The sequence below is a fragment of the Armigeres subalbatus genome, chromosome 2, assembly GCF_024139115.2.
Source record: "Armigeres subalbatus isolate Guangzhou_Male chromosome 2, GZ_Asu_2, whole genome shotgun sequence".
Lineage (NCBI taxonomy): Eukaryota > Metazoa > Arthropoda > Insecta > Diptera > Culicidae > Armigeres > Armigeres subalbatus.
In genome coordinates, this window is record NC_085140.1 from 355,371,755 (window position 1) to 355,387,198 (window position 15,444).

The 15,444-nt window shown below is 40.2% G+C and overlaps 1 protein-coding gene across 3 annotated transcripts in view; it reads right to left on the bottom strand.

Moving 5' to 3' along the window:
• LOC134212942 (uncharacterized) overlaps positions 1-15,444 on the bottom strand; it is a 184,473-nt gene that overhangs the window by 150,239 nt on the left and 18,790 nt on the right. For all 3 annotated transcript variants that reach the window (XM_062691314.1, XM_062691315.1, XM_062691313.1), the window contains exon 2: positions 4,499-5,236. In XM_062691314.1, coding sequence (XP_062547298.1) covers positions 4,499-4,970 — 472 coding nt within the window. In that variant the 5' untranslated portion in view covers positions 4,971-5,236. The remainder of the gene's footprint in view (positions 1-4,498; positions 5,237-15,444) is intronic.

Sequence of the window (15,444 nt, forward strand, 5' to 3'; positions counted from 1 at the left end):
AATTGTCTGTGTAAATTTCGAAGAATACTCAACAGTACTCAATAAGAACTTTCCGTGAATTTCCGAAGATATTCCTGTTAAGAACAATTTCCCGTAGAAAGTCTGATTCTGAAATTCAATTGTATTTGGGAATTCCAAAGAGCTTCTCTTGGGTATTCCAAAGATTTCAAGAAACTTCAAAGTAGGGTAACCGTACCCTTAGTGGAGGTAGCACCAATAGTGGAGGTACTGGGGTTTTAATGAGATTTATCTTAATTATACACTTTACCATGGTTTCAGTTGATGCGTCGTTCTTGAAATATTCTGTTCAATATAACTTATCATGAAAAACTATTTAAAACAATGATTTTCCTTAATTAAATTGACTGATTTTTACCGCCACTAAAGGAACAGTGTACCCGATTCACGCCGCCGCCACCGCCGGCTAAAATGGCTTTCGGCGTGACCCCGCAAAATCCTGATAAACGCCGCCGTCGCCGAATATCGGACAGCGCACACTTCTAGAAACGGCCAATTCGACCAAACGGCATTTGCAACCTAATGGCCAGTTAGGACGCACAACTTTTTCGGTTAAATTGCAAGTTAGGCAGAATGTCCCTTTCGGTTGTATGTCGCTTTCGGCCAAATGATATTTTCCGACCCAATAATCGTTTCAAACTGGCGTTCAATTCGATCAAATGGAATTCAGCTAGATGACCTTCGGCGAACAAATAGCTTTTCACCGAATGACTTTTTTTTGCCGTTTGTCGTTTTCGTCAAACCGTTTTCGATGCCATTTCGGTCAAATGCAATATCCCGTAAAAACTCCTTACAGTCTCAGGCTGATATCCCGTTGAATTTGTTGTGTAAATTTCGAAAAATACTCAACAGAAACTTAACAACTTTCCGTTCATATTCATTGTCTTGTGAATTTTAGAATTTAGAATAATTTCCCTTGAAAATTCTGAGAAATTTATCATGGAAATCCGAAGAATTTCCCCACGAGCTCAATGCGCTTCTCGAAACTTCAAAGTAGCTCCCGTGGAAAATCCGGACATAATTTCCAAATAAATATTTTGGAAAAACTTTGAGAATTTTCTGAAGAAGTTCATCAGATTTTGAAGGTAATGAAAAAGAAGTTTCTTTTTGCTTGAAGATTTTAAAATATATCATTATTTTTGTTTAAAAGACTAATCTTCTTTTTATTGGTATAACATCTCCTACTGTGACAGTGCCGCCTCGCATCTTAGTGTTCATTAATTAATGAATTAATGAATAATGCTTAAGCACTTCCACAGTTATTAACTGCGAGGTTTCTAAGCCAAATTATCATTTTTGCATTCGTATATCATGAGGTTGACACGATTATACTTTTATGTCGGGGGATGTCGTGAAAATCTCCAACCCGAAAATTTCCTAGATCGGCACCGGGAATCTAACCCAGCCACCTTCAGCATGGTCTTGCTTCGTAGCCACGCATCTTACCGCCCGGCTAAAGAAGGCCCCTAAAGAAGACTAATGAGCTCCAGAAAAGTTTGGATAACTTAGGACATCTGATTCGGACCTAAATCCTTAAATCATGCAAATGGCCTCGTAATAACTATATGAACACAATGGGTTTTTTATTGGTTTCGAACCAAGTGTAATTGACCAAGGTTCTGGTACTTTTTGAGAAAAACAGTTATAAAATCGTTCTTAGGCGGTGTTATTGTCTATATAATAGTTATCTTCCTCCGACGATTGCAGAAAGTAGGTGTGGCCAACAATCTGATATTGCTAAGTCAAATCTGGGACCCGAACACCTTTTTTATCGCTCCAGGAATGTCGTACAACATAGGTCAACGCCCAAGGACATAGTTTTCCATGAAATAGGAAGAGCCTTGCGTTAATAAGATATTACCATCTGAATGTGCGATTCGGTCATATTGACTCGATCACGTTAGGAAGACTAAACAGGTTTTACACTGATTTAAGCATAAATTCACCCAACCAGCAAATGGCAGATTTTAATACAGTTCTGCATAAGAACCTTGCAGAAACTGTATAATAATTGGGCATATACAAAATCTGTATTATTTCAATACAATTATTGTATTAAAATAATACAGATTTGTATTAAAACAATATTTGTATAAAAATCTTACAGAATTGTATATGCCCAGATCTTATACAATAATTGTCAGATTTGTTTTTTGGGTGTAGGTATCCATTTTTCGCTTTTCACTACTCCCACTGTTGCTTACAAAATCTGCATGCCTACCGTGTCTTAAAAGATCTACCAAATCTATAGTGCACACATGAACGAATCTCTTTCTCTTTCGTTCTTCGTGGAAGCTAAAAAACAACAAGGCCAGTTAATGTCAATTTTAACTGTTAGCGGCCTTGTTATTTTAAACTTCTTTGCAGTCTCCCTATATCTCTTGATTATAATATTTCTTTACTACTAATAAGACATCCATTGTTTGCCATAAGTATTTACTGACGATAGATTTAAACGCGGGTATATTTGTAACTGCTCTAGAAATCGAAAGTATGCTAATAGAGGGCATCACTAAAAGCATAGCGTAATGCAGTGTGAACTGTAATAGCCATCCCATGTTTTTTAGTCAACTACTAGCGCCTATTTACAACAACTGCAAGCTCTATTCATTTCTACCTAACTATGAAAAATGAACGAACGAAAATCACTTAATAAAATTGCATGAAACAACGTTCCTGATGAAGAGTAATGCCCCCATCTCGCCAAGCGCCGATTCGTTCCAATCCAGAACTCGTATGATTGATCGCAGAAAACGAATCCACTACCCTAGGAGACCGTTGACGACATATCATTGGAGTTTTGTGCGTGTTCCGTCGCATTGCGCCTGGCTTAGGCCGCCGAGTTCTGAATGAGAAGACGGGCCATGGAAAAGTCGCAATCCCCCACTCGCCTGGCCCCGGCATGGCAGTTTCACCGGATTGTGGTGGAAAGTGGTGGAAACAAAAATTAGTCGTTTCAATGAGCTCGTTGTATTTTTATTTGAATTCTGTTTATGCTGTGCGCGATCTTCCTGTGTGTATATATTTTTTTCCATATAAATTATTGTAGCCCACAATGCTTTCTGATGGATATTGAGTGTGCTATACGGTTGATTGTTCGCTTTTGCCCGTCGCATCGCCGTCAACGTCATGCATTCCGTACCAGGCAAAGCACGATGAATGAGAATTATGAATGTTGATTTTTTCAGCTCACACTCTCTGTCGGGTATCATCGGAAATTTTGTTGCGTTTGATGGGAAAGTAAGCAAAATGCTGGAATCAGCAGAACCGGGCTGGAATCTTCGAGGGTTTGATTGTGCTGTTTGTCATCAGATTTTGAAACCAGCATCGTTCTCGAGCTGGGAATGTTTAAATTGATTCCATCGTTAATAAAATCGTTTAATTTGGTTGACGATTCTTAAGTGGTCGTAAATCCAGAATAAAAAAAAACACAAGCATGAGTTCAAATCTTGTAGTACAATACGGCACAGCATAAGGTAATTCTAAGCGATTGTTTTGCCTTTTTCGTAAGTCAAGTGTGTACATCTTCGTAGAATAGATACTAGTCAATCTTGTGCGTATCAAAATTATAAAACAGACTGCTATCAGGAATAAAGTGTAGGTTATCAAATTAGTTTGTGAAGTACAGCAAATCGCTTAAATTTACACGATTAGTTGGAACCTGTCTGTGTATCTCAACTCATTGTTTTATTAAAACAAAAAAAATCAAACGAAGCTGCGTACAAGCTACTTTAGTGTGATGATGAGCCAAACCAGTATTACATTAGTTGTTTGAGTTTGATTTCCAATAATCAATTCTGGTCGAGCTCGTAAGAGCTTTCTCAAACATCAATTTGCGTATTTACAGCGTATTTACACAGTTAAATTTTTTACCGGGATCTCAGCAAAATGTTAAACTTTTACCGAGATTCCAACAGCCGTGCCCAAGCAATCATGTTTTTTGCCGAGATTTCTGTCAAAATTGCTGAAAATGAGCAAACATTTTGCAGAAAATCAGCTAACAAACCTGCTGAAATATTAGTTTTTTATTTTGCTGGCGCACGGCATTACGGATTTTTTCCGAGCTGCAGAAATAAAAACTAAGTGTGTACAATCTGGGCTGACCTCACAGATATCGTATTTCAGATTAATCCATCAATAGGTATTACATAGTTTTCTTCAATGTAACTAATCATGACTCGATTGTGCCCTAAAATATCTATTTTGGCAGCATCTTCTGTTTCCGTATTCGACATGTGTTTGCTGAGATATCAATAAACCATGCTGAGATGAAAAATATTTTGCTGATAACAAGCTAATGGGCTTATATCATTTTTGTTCGAAGTTTAATTTATTCCGATGTCACCGAGTTAAAAAAAACAAAACGTATATTGAGCCAGAATCAGAGTATTTTAGGTAAACAATTAATTCTCAACCATACTTTCCCACCCACAACACTGAATATCCCAAAAATAGCAAACGTTTGCAAATAAAAACTTACCGTGCAGTAGCTCTATCACCGTCGTCACATTATCATCCTTCTCGTTGTCACCCAGAAATTTACTAAACTCATTGATTTTCACCTCATCCACCTCGCCGTGCTTGGTCTTGATCGAATTGTTGTTGTTGTTGTTAATAGCGTCACTGTTATTATTCAGGCCACTGCTGACCCCACTGCCGTAGATCCCTCCCCCAGTCCGGTCAACACCGAAGACGCCGCTCGAACCGGCAGCACTATCCTCACTTCGGACGCGCATGTCCAAGCCACTTTTGATGCTTCGCAACAATTCACTCAAGCTGTTCGCCCCCGCCGCCGTTCCATTGATGCTGCCACTGCTACTAGTCAGGCCGTCCATCGGCGGGACATCACTTTCCAACTTGATCCTTTTCTGCGCTCCCATCGATAAATGTGGTGGTGTGTCGAACTCCGGTCCACCGTACTCCTCCTCGTCCATACTGTTCTCGAGTGACATTTTTATGATGTTCGCGTGCGTGTGTTATAATTTCGACCAAAAAAGGGAGTTGAAATAATTTTTCCTTCCTCGTTGCGCCACTGCCACCAGCACTCAGCCAGTGACCGCGCGGCGGGTCCGCTTACGGTAACTTGCCGGCAGGTAGGAGGAAGAGACTTATGACTGGTCTCTGGAATTCGAACAAGTATTGACTGCCGAGCCAAACTGTATCACAAATTCAAAACGTATAATTCCGATGAAATAATTTCAGTCATTTTTTTCTGGATCTGAAATGGTAAAAATTAAATAATGTATCGTGAATGAAAGAATTGGTTAGGGTAAGAAAATTGATTGGAAATTTATGATAGCCAACAATATCGGCAAATGCTGCTATGCATAATTTCCATACATTCACAATGATTTTAGAGTTGTATACTATTTCGCCGAGAGACATTTCGTGGTGCGACATTCCATCTCACCGAACGCCATTCGCGTAATGTACTTTTTCAACGAAAGTCATTCGGCATTGAAATATTTATTGAATTCTACTTATTTCCATGATGCTATTACCGAGGCTATTACTTTGTAATCCGGTCTAAATTCTTTTATACTGTGGTTTGAAACAATGAAAGAAGGCGATACTTTCTTTGAATAAACGCATCTGGCCAGTATAACGTGAAGTGGGGAGATATTGCCTTCTTGAAATGGACACGTTGGCTCGACCCGTAACGCAGGGTTGACACCCTTATGTGGTGTGTTACGGGGTAAGATTTACCACGTTTACATTGTCAGCTACAGGCAAATCCTGACCCAACGAATACCATCCTCATTATCCAACTCCGTGGTATTTATGAGAGTGTCGCTAAGTCGGTGGCCACTTGTTAAGTAAGTACCACATCAACACTTCCTTCCTCTCCCTAGTTACGGTGAAGATGGGCGTGGCCAGGAGTAGTAATCCTCATGCTTTTGTTATTTTTGTTAAAGACTAGAAACAAAGACTACTCCACTTCTTGATTTCTGATAGCATTCTAGATAAGGATCTCAAAAGTAAAACATGAGTGTCACTAGTGTCCAATCTACGAATTACACCGTAACAATGCTAATGCTAATGAAATGGACACGTTTGCTCGGTATAAGGCGAAAGAAAGATTCTTCCAGTGAATGCGTCTGCCCGATATAAAGCGAAAGGAGTAGATAATACCTTCTTCTAAAGAAGGCGTCTGCCCGGTATAAGGCGAAGGGAGGAGATAATGCATTCATTCGTTTATTCGGTATACGGCAAAAGGATGGTTCTACAAATGGATCCGTCTGCCCGGTATAAGGCGAAAGAAGTAGATAATGCCTTCTTTAAAAAACAAAGCGTCTGCCCGGTATAAGGCGAAAGGAGTAGAATGTAGATGATGCCTTCTTTGAAACAAGGTATAAGGCGAAGGGAAGGGTAATGCCTTCTTCAAATGTATGCATCTGTCCAGTACAAGACAGGTAAAGGAGATAATCCCTTCATTAAAGGGGTCCGCCTGCCAGGTATAATAAAAGGTTTGTAAGGGCCACCTAATTTTCGAAAACTTCTTTAAGTCTAAGAGGCCTTCCTTTGCCGTGCAGTAAAATGCGTGTCTGCAAAGTAAGACTATGCTTAAGGTGGCTGGGGACTCCCTTAACAGTTAGGAAATTGTCTCGATCTTTCTGTATGTATCTATGTAGTTATTCTATAGACTCAAACCAAGATGATGAGTCTTACTCTGCATACGGTCCAACCAACAGGGCAGACAAATTTGATTATCAGTCTGCCTTCAACACACTGCTGTATGAAGGGCCAAAAATGGGGGAGGCGGACCCGTAAACAAAGACACTTACAGGAAACTTTCTCGACCTTTCTGGGCATGAAAATTTCAACGTGCCAACCTTATGATACACGAATGCAACAAAAAAATGTAGCTTGGCTTATAAATATCTTTTCATAAGACGAGACAATTCCATTTGACTTGACTCAAGTACGAGACACTGAGGACGACCTTATTATTGAGGTCGAAATACGTATCTGTCAAAGGTACAATAAAGTAGTGGAATTAAATGGAATTGTACAAACTCGTCTTATGACAAGTAAATACATTCCACTAAAAGCTTAAAATATTTTTCGTATTATAAATATCGCTGTTAATAATTGTGGAAATCAGCGAATGTAAAGCTACTACTTTATCAATGATAACAACGTTGTCCTCTTTTGTAAATATTGGGGCAAACTCAACTCGCAGCAAGCGTTTGTCCCAAACTGCAACAGAATAGGACAATGATCGCCTGCCGCGCATTTAGGAACTTTGTCGATTTTAGATGATGTTTTCGGTTAAAAATGTATCAATTATCAATGTTTATCAATGAACATAGCCATCTGTTGACATGATTTGCGTTTTACTTCTGAAATATACAAACTATCGCAATTTGAAAAGTTCATAACAATTATCATATTTGTCTTAATCAGGGGTCCCGTAGCGTAGTTGACTACACGTTCGCCTTACAAGCGGATGGTCATGGGTTCAATTCCCAGTACCTCCACAAAACCCACGTCTGTCGTCGGATCCGCAGCTCAAATGACATCTTGTTCTTTTCAGAGGCATTCCTCCAACGTTACCCGGATAAATGACAACCGAACAATGCAACGATCATTGCGTTGGATACACGACATTGCAAACGGGCACAAAGGACTCACGATGAGATTGACTGGCAACGACAACAATAATTAGTAATAAAGATCTAAAAAAGATTCTTTGTGGATTCTGTACAGCAGAATATCACAGTAGATCTCGGCACAGTATCGGTCAAGTAACACAGAGTGCCTAACAAATAAAGAAATTATCCTCTGCAAATGAGGACAAAGTATTAGAGTTAGATGTACCAGTCGTGGCTATAACACCAATTTGCAAAACTTCACATAAATCGCTTCAAAACAGTAGACCACATTCATTTGAAACTGAACCATTTTTTCAATTACACTCCTTGGTGGAAGTGAACGAACACTAAGGGCGATGATATGCTGACGCATCGAGCGATGCATCTTCTTCTTCTTATTGGCATTACATCCCCACACTGGGACAGAGCCGCCTCGCAGCTTAGTGTTCATTAAGCACTTCCACAGTTATTAACTGCGAGGTTTCTAAGCCAGGTTACCATTTTTGCATTCGTATATCATGAGACTAGCACGATGATACTTTTATGCCCAGGGAAGTCGAGACAATTTCCAATCTGAAAATTGCCTAGACCGGCACCGGGAATCGAACCCAGCCACCCTCAGCATGGTCATGCTTTGTAGCCGCGCGTCTTACCGCACGGCTAAGGAGGGCCCCAAGCGATGCATAGCGCGTCCAAAAACTCGTAAATCAGAATATCAGCAAGAGGAATTCTCGCTTAACTTTTCAAAAGGATCTAAGTAACATTTTTTCATGATTTAATTTGAATATTGCAATCAACAGACCAATATGAAAACTTTTGATTGCAGTACTCAAATTAAATCATGTTAAAAATGTTACTTAGGTCCTTTCGAAAAGTTGAGCGAGAATTCTTTTGTTTTGAACGCGTTTTCACATGCACACGCGTCAGCTTATCATTTACCTAAGCTGTGAGTCGGCAAAGCCATTTTCTACTATGCTCATATGAGAAAATGATTATCAACTGGAAAAATGCCAAGCTAATAAATGCAATATTCCACAAAACGGAATTTCGCTAAAAGCCATTCGGCGAAAAGGTACCGGTATTCAGTTGAAGCTATTTACCTTTATTGTTTGACAAGGTAGCAACCGTCCCTACATTTCCCTTACTAGGACACAAACCGACAATAGGTGAGTACAGGTGCAAAGAGCTCCCTTAATGGATTTAGATAGCTTTTCGGATAGCTGGACGATGCTCGTGGAGGACCAACGCGCACTGGGAGTTTTTGAAAGGAAAGTGTTGCGTACCATCTATGGTGGGGTGCAGATGGCGGACGGTACGTGGAGGAGGCGAATGAACCACGAGTTGTATCAGCTGTTGGGAGAACCATCCATCGTTCACACTGCGAAAATCGGAAGACTGCGGTGGGCCAGGCACGTAGCCAGAATGTCGGACAGTAATCCGCTGAAAATGATTCTCGACAACGATCCGACGGGAACAAGAAGGCGAGGGGCACAGCGGGCAAGGTGGATCGATCAGGTGGAGGACGATTTGCGGACCCTCCGCAGACTGCGTGGTTGGCGAAGTGCAGCCATGGACCGAGCTGAATGGAGAAGACTTTTATGTTCAGCACAGGCCACTCCGGCCTAATTAAATAAATAAATAAAGCTTTTCGGTTACTGAAACATTGGAAATGGTAAAAATCTCTTTGATTGAACACTCCCAGGATTACAATTCCATTGGATACAAAATTACAACAGAAATCCTTCAGCAAGTGAAACATATTATTGCAAACGTTTGCGTTTTTCTGCATTCTAAACTGGAACACTTTTCTTTAATTTTTTGAATAAAATTAATGTAAACTATGTACGAAGGTATCGAAAATATCAAATGAATTGGAATTGTGGAACCTAGGAAAAAATAATGGTTCCACATCTCCATCATCCATTGAAGGATAATAACAGGAGAAATAATGAGAGATCGCGGAATGGAAGGAAAATTGAAATACGTGCTAGATCGAAAAAAGGTTGTTGCTATAAAAAACTATATTAATACAAATGTCACTTCATATTTTTGAAATGTTTGTTATTGTCCCAAGTTGGCTTAGTAGCCTTGAAAATACTACCAGTGTACATTGAAATCAAAGCAAAATTGTATGCAGATTGAGGGTACTGAGAAAACCATCGACATAGGGAATGATATCAAGATAAAGAACATCGAGATGTAGAGAGTCGACTGTAATGTTCATTTATTCACTGTGGATCTTGAAGCTAGTTGAAGCCTGATTTTTTTATCATAAAGATGGTGCTTGCAGTTTATAACTGGAAAGTACTTTATAGTGATCATGCTGCGAGTCAACAATAATGATGTAATGTCAACAAAGAAGATTAATAAGATGTCGTATTTGCATCGACTCGAAAAACTTCTTCGTGTCTAAAATTTCAACAAATATGTAGGGTGGGTGTACCAATTGTCGCCATACATAAGAATAACTATTTTTTAAAAAATAAGTAAAAGGCATGTGGGTGGATTTTATATATCAAGCGAAAGGTTTTACTTCCTGTTCCTTAGAACAGCTGTAGAAAACTCTAATAAAATTTGTTATTATCCTCAAAATTGATTAATCCATAATAGGAACGCATGCACCAGTTGTGGCACTATTCTTACTAATTTTGGTTCCTTATTTGGCAAATCCCATTGTTTTCTTACGGGACTGGCCAGAAATAGGGACCACTAATTAACAACTGGTGCAAGGACATCAAAAATTAAAGCAAATCAATTTTACAATTATGCTTTACTTGCTTATTTTGGAGGAAATCAAAGGTGTTATCGTATCATATGAATATGCTTTATCGATATAAACTTGGTTTGTGGTGATTTGATTGGCCATTTGGCATATAAAGCACTAGTGCGACAACTGGTGCTATAGCCACAACTGGTACATCTAGCCTATAATATTTTTAATCACATAAAAGACCAAAATCTATCGATGTACTGTCAAACATAGGAAGTTTTGTATCTTGCTTCCCATGGTGGTAGGTCATTTGGCATAAAGTCGTTTGGCATAACGTAGTTTGGCAAATAACATGTGTATGACATAAAGTCTTTTGGCATAACGGCCGTTTAGCATAATGGTCGTTTGGCATAATGGTCATTTGGCATAATAGTTGTATAATTATCAATTTCGGTATAAATACAACATATGTTCAATTATTTATAATAATTCTTGCTTTTACATCATAATGGTGATGCTGTTTTTAAACATTTTTTTAATTAGAGAATGTAGGGGAACTGTTCCGATCTCCATCTCACTGTACATATATCCATCTCATCGCTAAACAAATAAATACGGCACCAAATTCGTCGCTTCTTTTTGTCAACATGCGTGCTCACTGCTGAAAAAATCACAAAAATAATAAACAAACGAAATTCCTTTCCATTGCTTTGTTTTTGATGGGATGGAAATAGGAGCTGTGAGATGAAGTGGCGAACCGTTCCCTTATATGAAAATATTTCTCGTGGACAATAAATTTGGTAGTCCCCAATAAATTTCCATCACATCTGCTTTTTGCACTTACCATCGTCTCTGGATCAGTCACAAGATCGCTCGAGCAACAAAACTGTACGTGTTTTAGAACAAAAAAAATATTTTTAACGTGGAAAAGGTAATGCAAATAATTCTAGAGGAGATATAATCATATGTTTTGAAAGCACACTTTATCATGTAAAAGTCAAAGAAGTATACGCTTCCTTCTTCAATATGATTCCAGATATGGCTCAGAAATAATTCCTTTTACAGTTAATGCATTTGTTCGGTTTAAAGCAAGAGAAGGTATGATTGGCAGAAGACAAGAGAGGATATGATTCAATTTTTCAATTAGGACATTTTCACGGAAAGACAAGGCATGATTTCTTTTTTGAAGGATGCATTTCTTCAGCTGAAGGCAAGAGAGGATATAATTCCTTCTTTCATTTTGGGCATTTTCTCGGTGTAAGGCAAGGGGAGATATTATCCTTTTTTGAAAGGCTGCATTTTCTCGGCAGAAGGCAAGCGGGAAATGATTCCTTCTTTCAACTCACGCATTTTCTCAGTATAAGGCTCTTTTTTCAAGTCAGACATTTGTCGGCTTAAGGCAAGGGAAGATTTGATCTCTTCTTTGAAAGGATCCATTTATTCAGCAGAAGGCAAGAAGGGCTACTTTTCGTTTTTTCTTTTTTTTATAATCCCAAGTAGCACACGTAACATCTAGAGTTTCCATCCAGGACATCCCAGGACAAAAATCCTGGATTTAGGAAAATTCGGGATTTCCCGATTCAGGATATTATTTTGAAATCCTGAAAATCCCTGGATAGCTGGACAAAAATTCTGTTTCATTTCCGGTTTGCAAACAGTGTAATTTTTCTTCTTACAAAAGTTATTTGTTTTGAACGCGAAACCTAATTTAGGTGATAAACTCATATCATATTTTTATACCTCCCAGCAGACATGATTTTTTCCCAAGTTCGATTATTTGGTAGGCTCAGTCATATATACGGAGCCAAGGTTCTTTGTGATCGATATCATCTTATTATTAAATTAGTAAGAAAGGAACATACATGAAAATATCGGATATAGTTAATAGAACACCTTCACAAAAAATATTAGATTCCTCTATACTGACTGAGCTACTGACTGATACTTTTTCCAGCAGCTATAGCTCTCTATTAATTAAACGACAAGTATCTACAGTACAAGATCAGCTACGTATATTTGGCGCCTGCTTCCTACCCATCTCCCGTCTACAGCGAGGTTGTGCACACTAGCTGATATTCGCCTTGCTAATCTCCTCGCGCCGCCCAACATTGAGTCAGTCTTCCTGAGCTTCTTGCCTCCAAAACAATTCTTGATCCAATTTATGTCCTTCCAGTCGACGTTCGTACAACAAACTTTCCAGCACATGCGCAAGTACAAGGGGTCCGCCCCGATGCACTGCCTAATTTTTTTCAACTCTGGTCAACAGGCTGCAATCAATCGTTTTCCAATTCTCGGCTTCTGCCAAAATTGTATACCATCGATAAATTATAGATTTAACTTACGTTAAATTATCGAACTCCGATAATAACTGAGTTGATTCATCTTTTCGCAGCAAGCGATTACGTTGAACACAATTAACTTTGTCGGCGATAACGATAAATTAACAATTAACATCAAGATTAGCCCCAAGCCTACTCATCACAGTCGAGCCCTTGCAGCCAGCGACCAACAGCCGTCCCGGCCCTGTGCTTGAGTCAGGTGAAGGGGTCTTCCGAACACTTTCCGCAGGCAAGTATATTAAGTCAGTGAACCCTCCGCCGCCTGATTGTTGTTCAACTTACAGCCACGGTCTACCGCACAACTTACTGCTGTATTACCAAAATGTTGGTGGAATTAACTCATCCGTCGAAGACTATCGCCTTGCAGTCGCCGACCATTGCTACGACGTCATTGTTCTGGTTGAGACTTGGCTCAATGAGAACACGATTTCCAGCCAGGTGTTCGGTTCGGACTACGAAGTTTTCGATGCGATCGTTGCCGTGACAATAGTCGGAAATCTACAGGTGGTGGAGTTTTGGTTGCTGCGAAAACCGGCTTGAATGCACGAATCGTTGCGAAAACCGCATGGGCAAGTCTCGAGCAGATCTGGATAACAATTCAGCTTGGTGACCGTAATCTTTTCTGTGCGCGCTGTACATTCCTCCTGATAGAACCAGGGACGTTGAGTACTTTAATGCTCATTGTCAATCAATTTTCTCAATTATCGAAACGGCCAGCACAATCGACGAAATTATCGTGCTAGGAGACTTCAATTTGCCGCAAATCTCTTTGAAATCTTCACCTGCCGGTTTTTATTCCCGGACACTGGACATAGCACTTTCCATGCAGGTGCGGAGACTCTACTCGACAGCTACAGTTCCGCCACATTATTACAAATGAATTCTGTCGTCAATGAAAACAACCGTATTTTGGACCTATGTTTTGCCAGTGATCATGATCATGCTCCGTCCGTAGTTTAGGTTCCTACCCTCTGGTAAAATCAATTGCTCATCACCCGCCATTGCTTGTGACGATCGCTCATAATGCGGCGCATGATTTCAATGCTTCAGATGTAACTGTTTCATACAATTTCTCAAGAGCCGATAATCGAAGTATCGACGAGTTATTGTCTTCATTAGATTGGGAAAGTATTCTGGAACAAGAGGACGTCGAAACTGCGGCGCGAATTTTCTCAAATATTTTAACTTACGCTATTGATCGACATGTTCCAAAGACTGTGCGAGACAGGAAAACCGACTGTCCCTGGCAAACGACTTCATTACGCAAACTGAAATCAACTAAACGAGCTGCCCTGCGTAAGTTTACAAGGCACCGTACAGTACCGCTTAGAAATCATTACGTCAGGCTCAATTACGAGTACAAGCGAGCCAATCAAAGATTTTTTTCCAATACGAGCAAGATATTCAGCGTAGGCTACGCTCTCATCCAAAACGTTTTTGGAAATATGTCAATGAACAGCGAAAGGAGTCTGGGTTTCCATCCTCGATGCACCTGGATGACGAAATAGCCACTTCCACCCAAGAAACGTGTCGTCTTTTCGCAGAGAAATTCTCTAGCGTATTTAGCAATGAAGCTGTAAGTGATAATCAAGCCACCCTCGCTGCTAGTAATGTGCCATTGGTTGGACAAACGCTTGGTACATCCGATGTGGACGCGGATGCAATTTCCAGGGCTGCGTTTCAACTGAAATCATCGAACAGTCCCGGTCCAGATGGGATTCCAGCATCGTTCTTGAAGAAACATATCTCCTGCTTATTAGTACCGCTTCAGCGCTTATTTCGTTCGTCTTTATCCAGCGGCGAATTTCCATCCTGCTGGAAACACGCCCACATGTTTCCTGTACACAAAAAGGCAGTAAGCGTGACGTTAACAATTACCGAGGCATATCTTCGCTGAGTGCGTTGTCGAAACTCTTCGAGCTGATTATCATGGAACCGTTGCTCTCGCATTGCAAACAACACCTCTGCTCAGATCAGCACGGTTTTACTGCTGGACGTTCAACGACCACCAACCTTTTGTGCCTGACATCGTTTATCACCGATAACATGATTGAACGGGCTCAGACAGATGTCATTTACACCGACCTATCCGCCGCATTTGATAAGATAGACCATGTCATCGTGATAGCAAAACTTGATAGATTCGGTATTTGCGGCAACCTTCTTCGCTGGTTTAGATCGTATTTGTCGGACCGACAACTGATGGTAGCGATTGGAGACTTCAGATCTGATTGCTTCTTTGCAACATCCGGTATACCTCAAGGAAGTCATCTAGGTCCACTGATTTTTCTACTCTACTTCAACGATGCGCATTTGATCATAAAGAGCCCCGGTTATCGTACGCTGACGACCTAAAAATCTTCCTTTTGATCCAATCAATCGCCGACTGCTACTATCTGCAAAGAGCAACTAGACCTCTTTGCCAGTTGGTGCCTGCTAAACCGCTTGACACTGAATCCTACCAAGTGTTCCGTCATCACCTTTTCGCGAAAGAGGCAACCGATCACATTCGCCTACAACCTGCACGGTACCACAATCGGGCGCGTAAATCAAGTGAAGGATCTGGGAGTTATTTTAGACTCGCAATTAACATTCAAGCAGCATGTCTCGTATATCGTCGAGAAAGCTTCAAAGACGCTGGGATTTATTTTCAGAACAGCGAAAAATTTTACCGATATATATTGTCTGAAGTCTCTGTATTGTGCCCTCGTTCGCTCCACACTGGAATATTGTGCAGCAGTCTGGAGCCCGGCCTACAACAATGGCTCTGATAGAGTAGAAT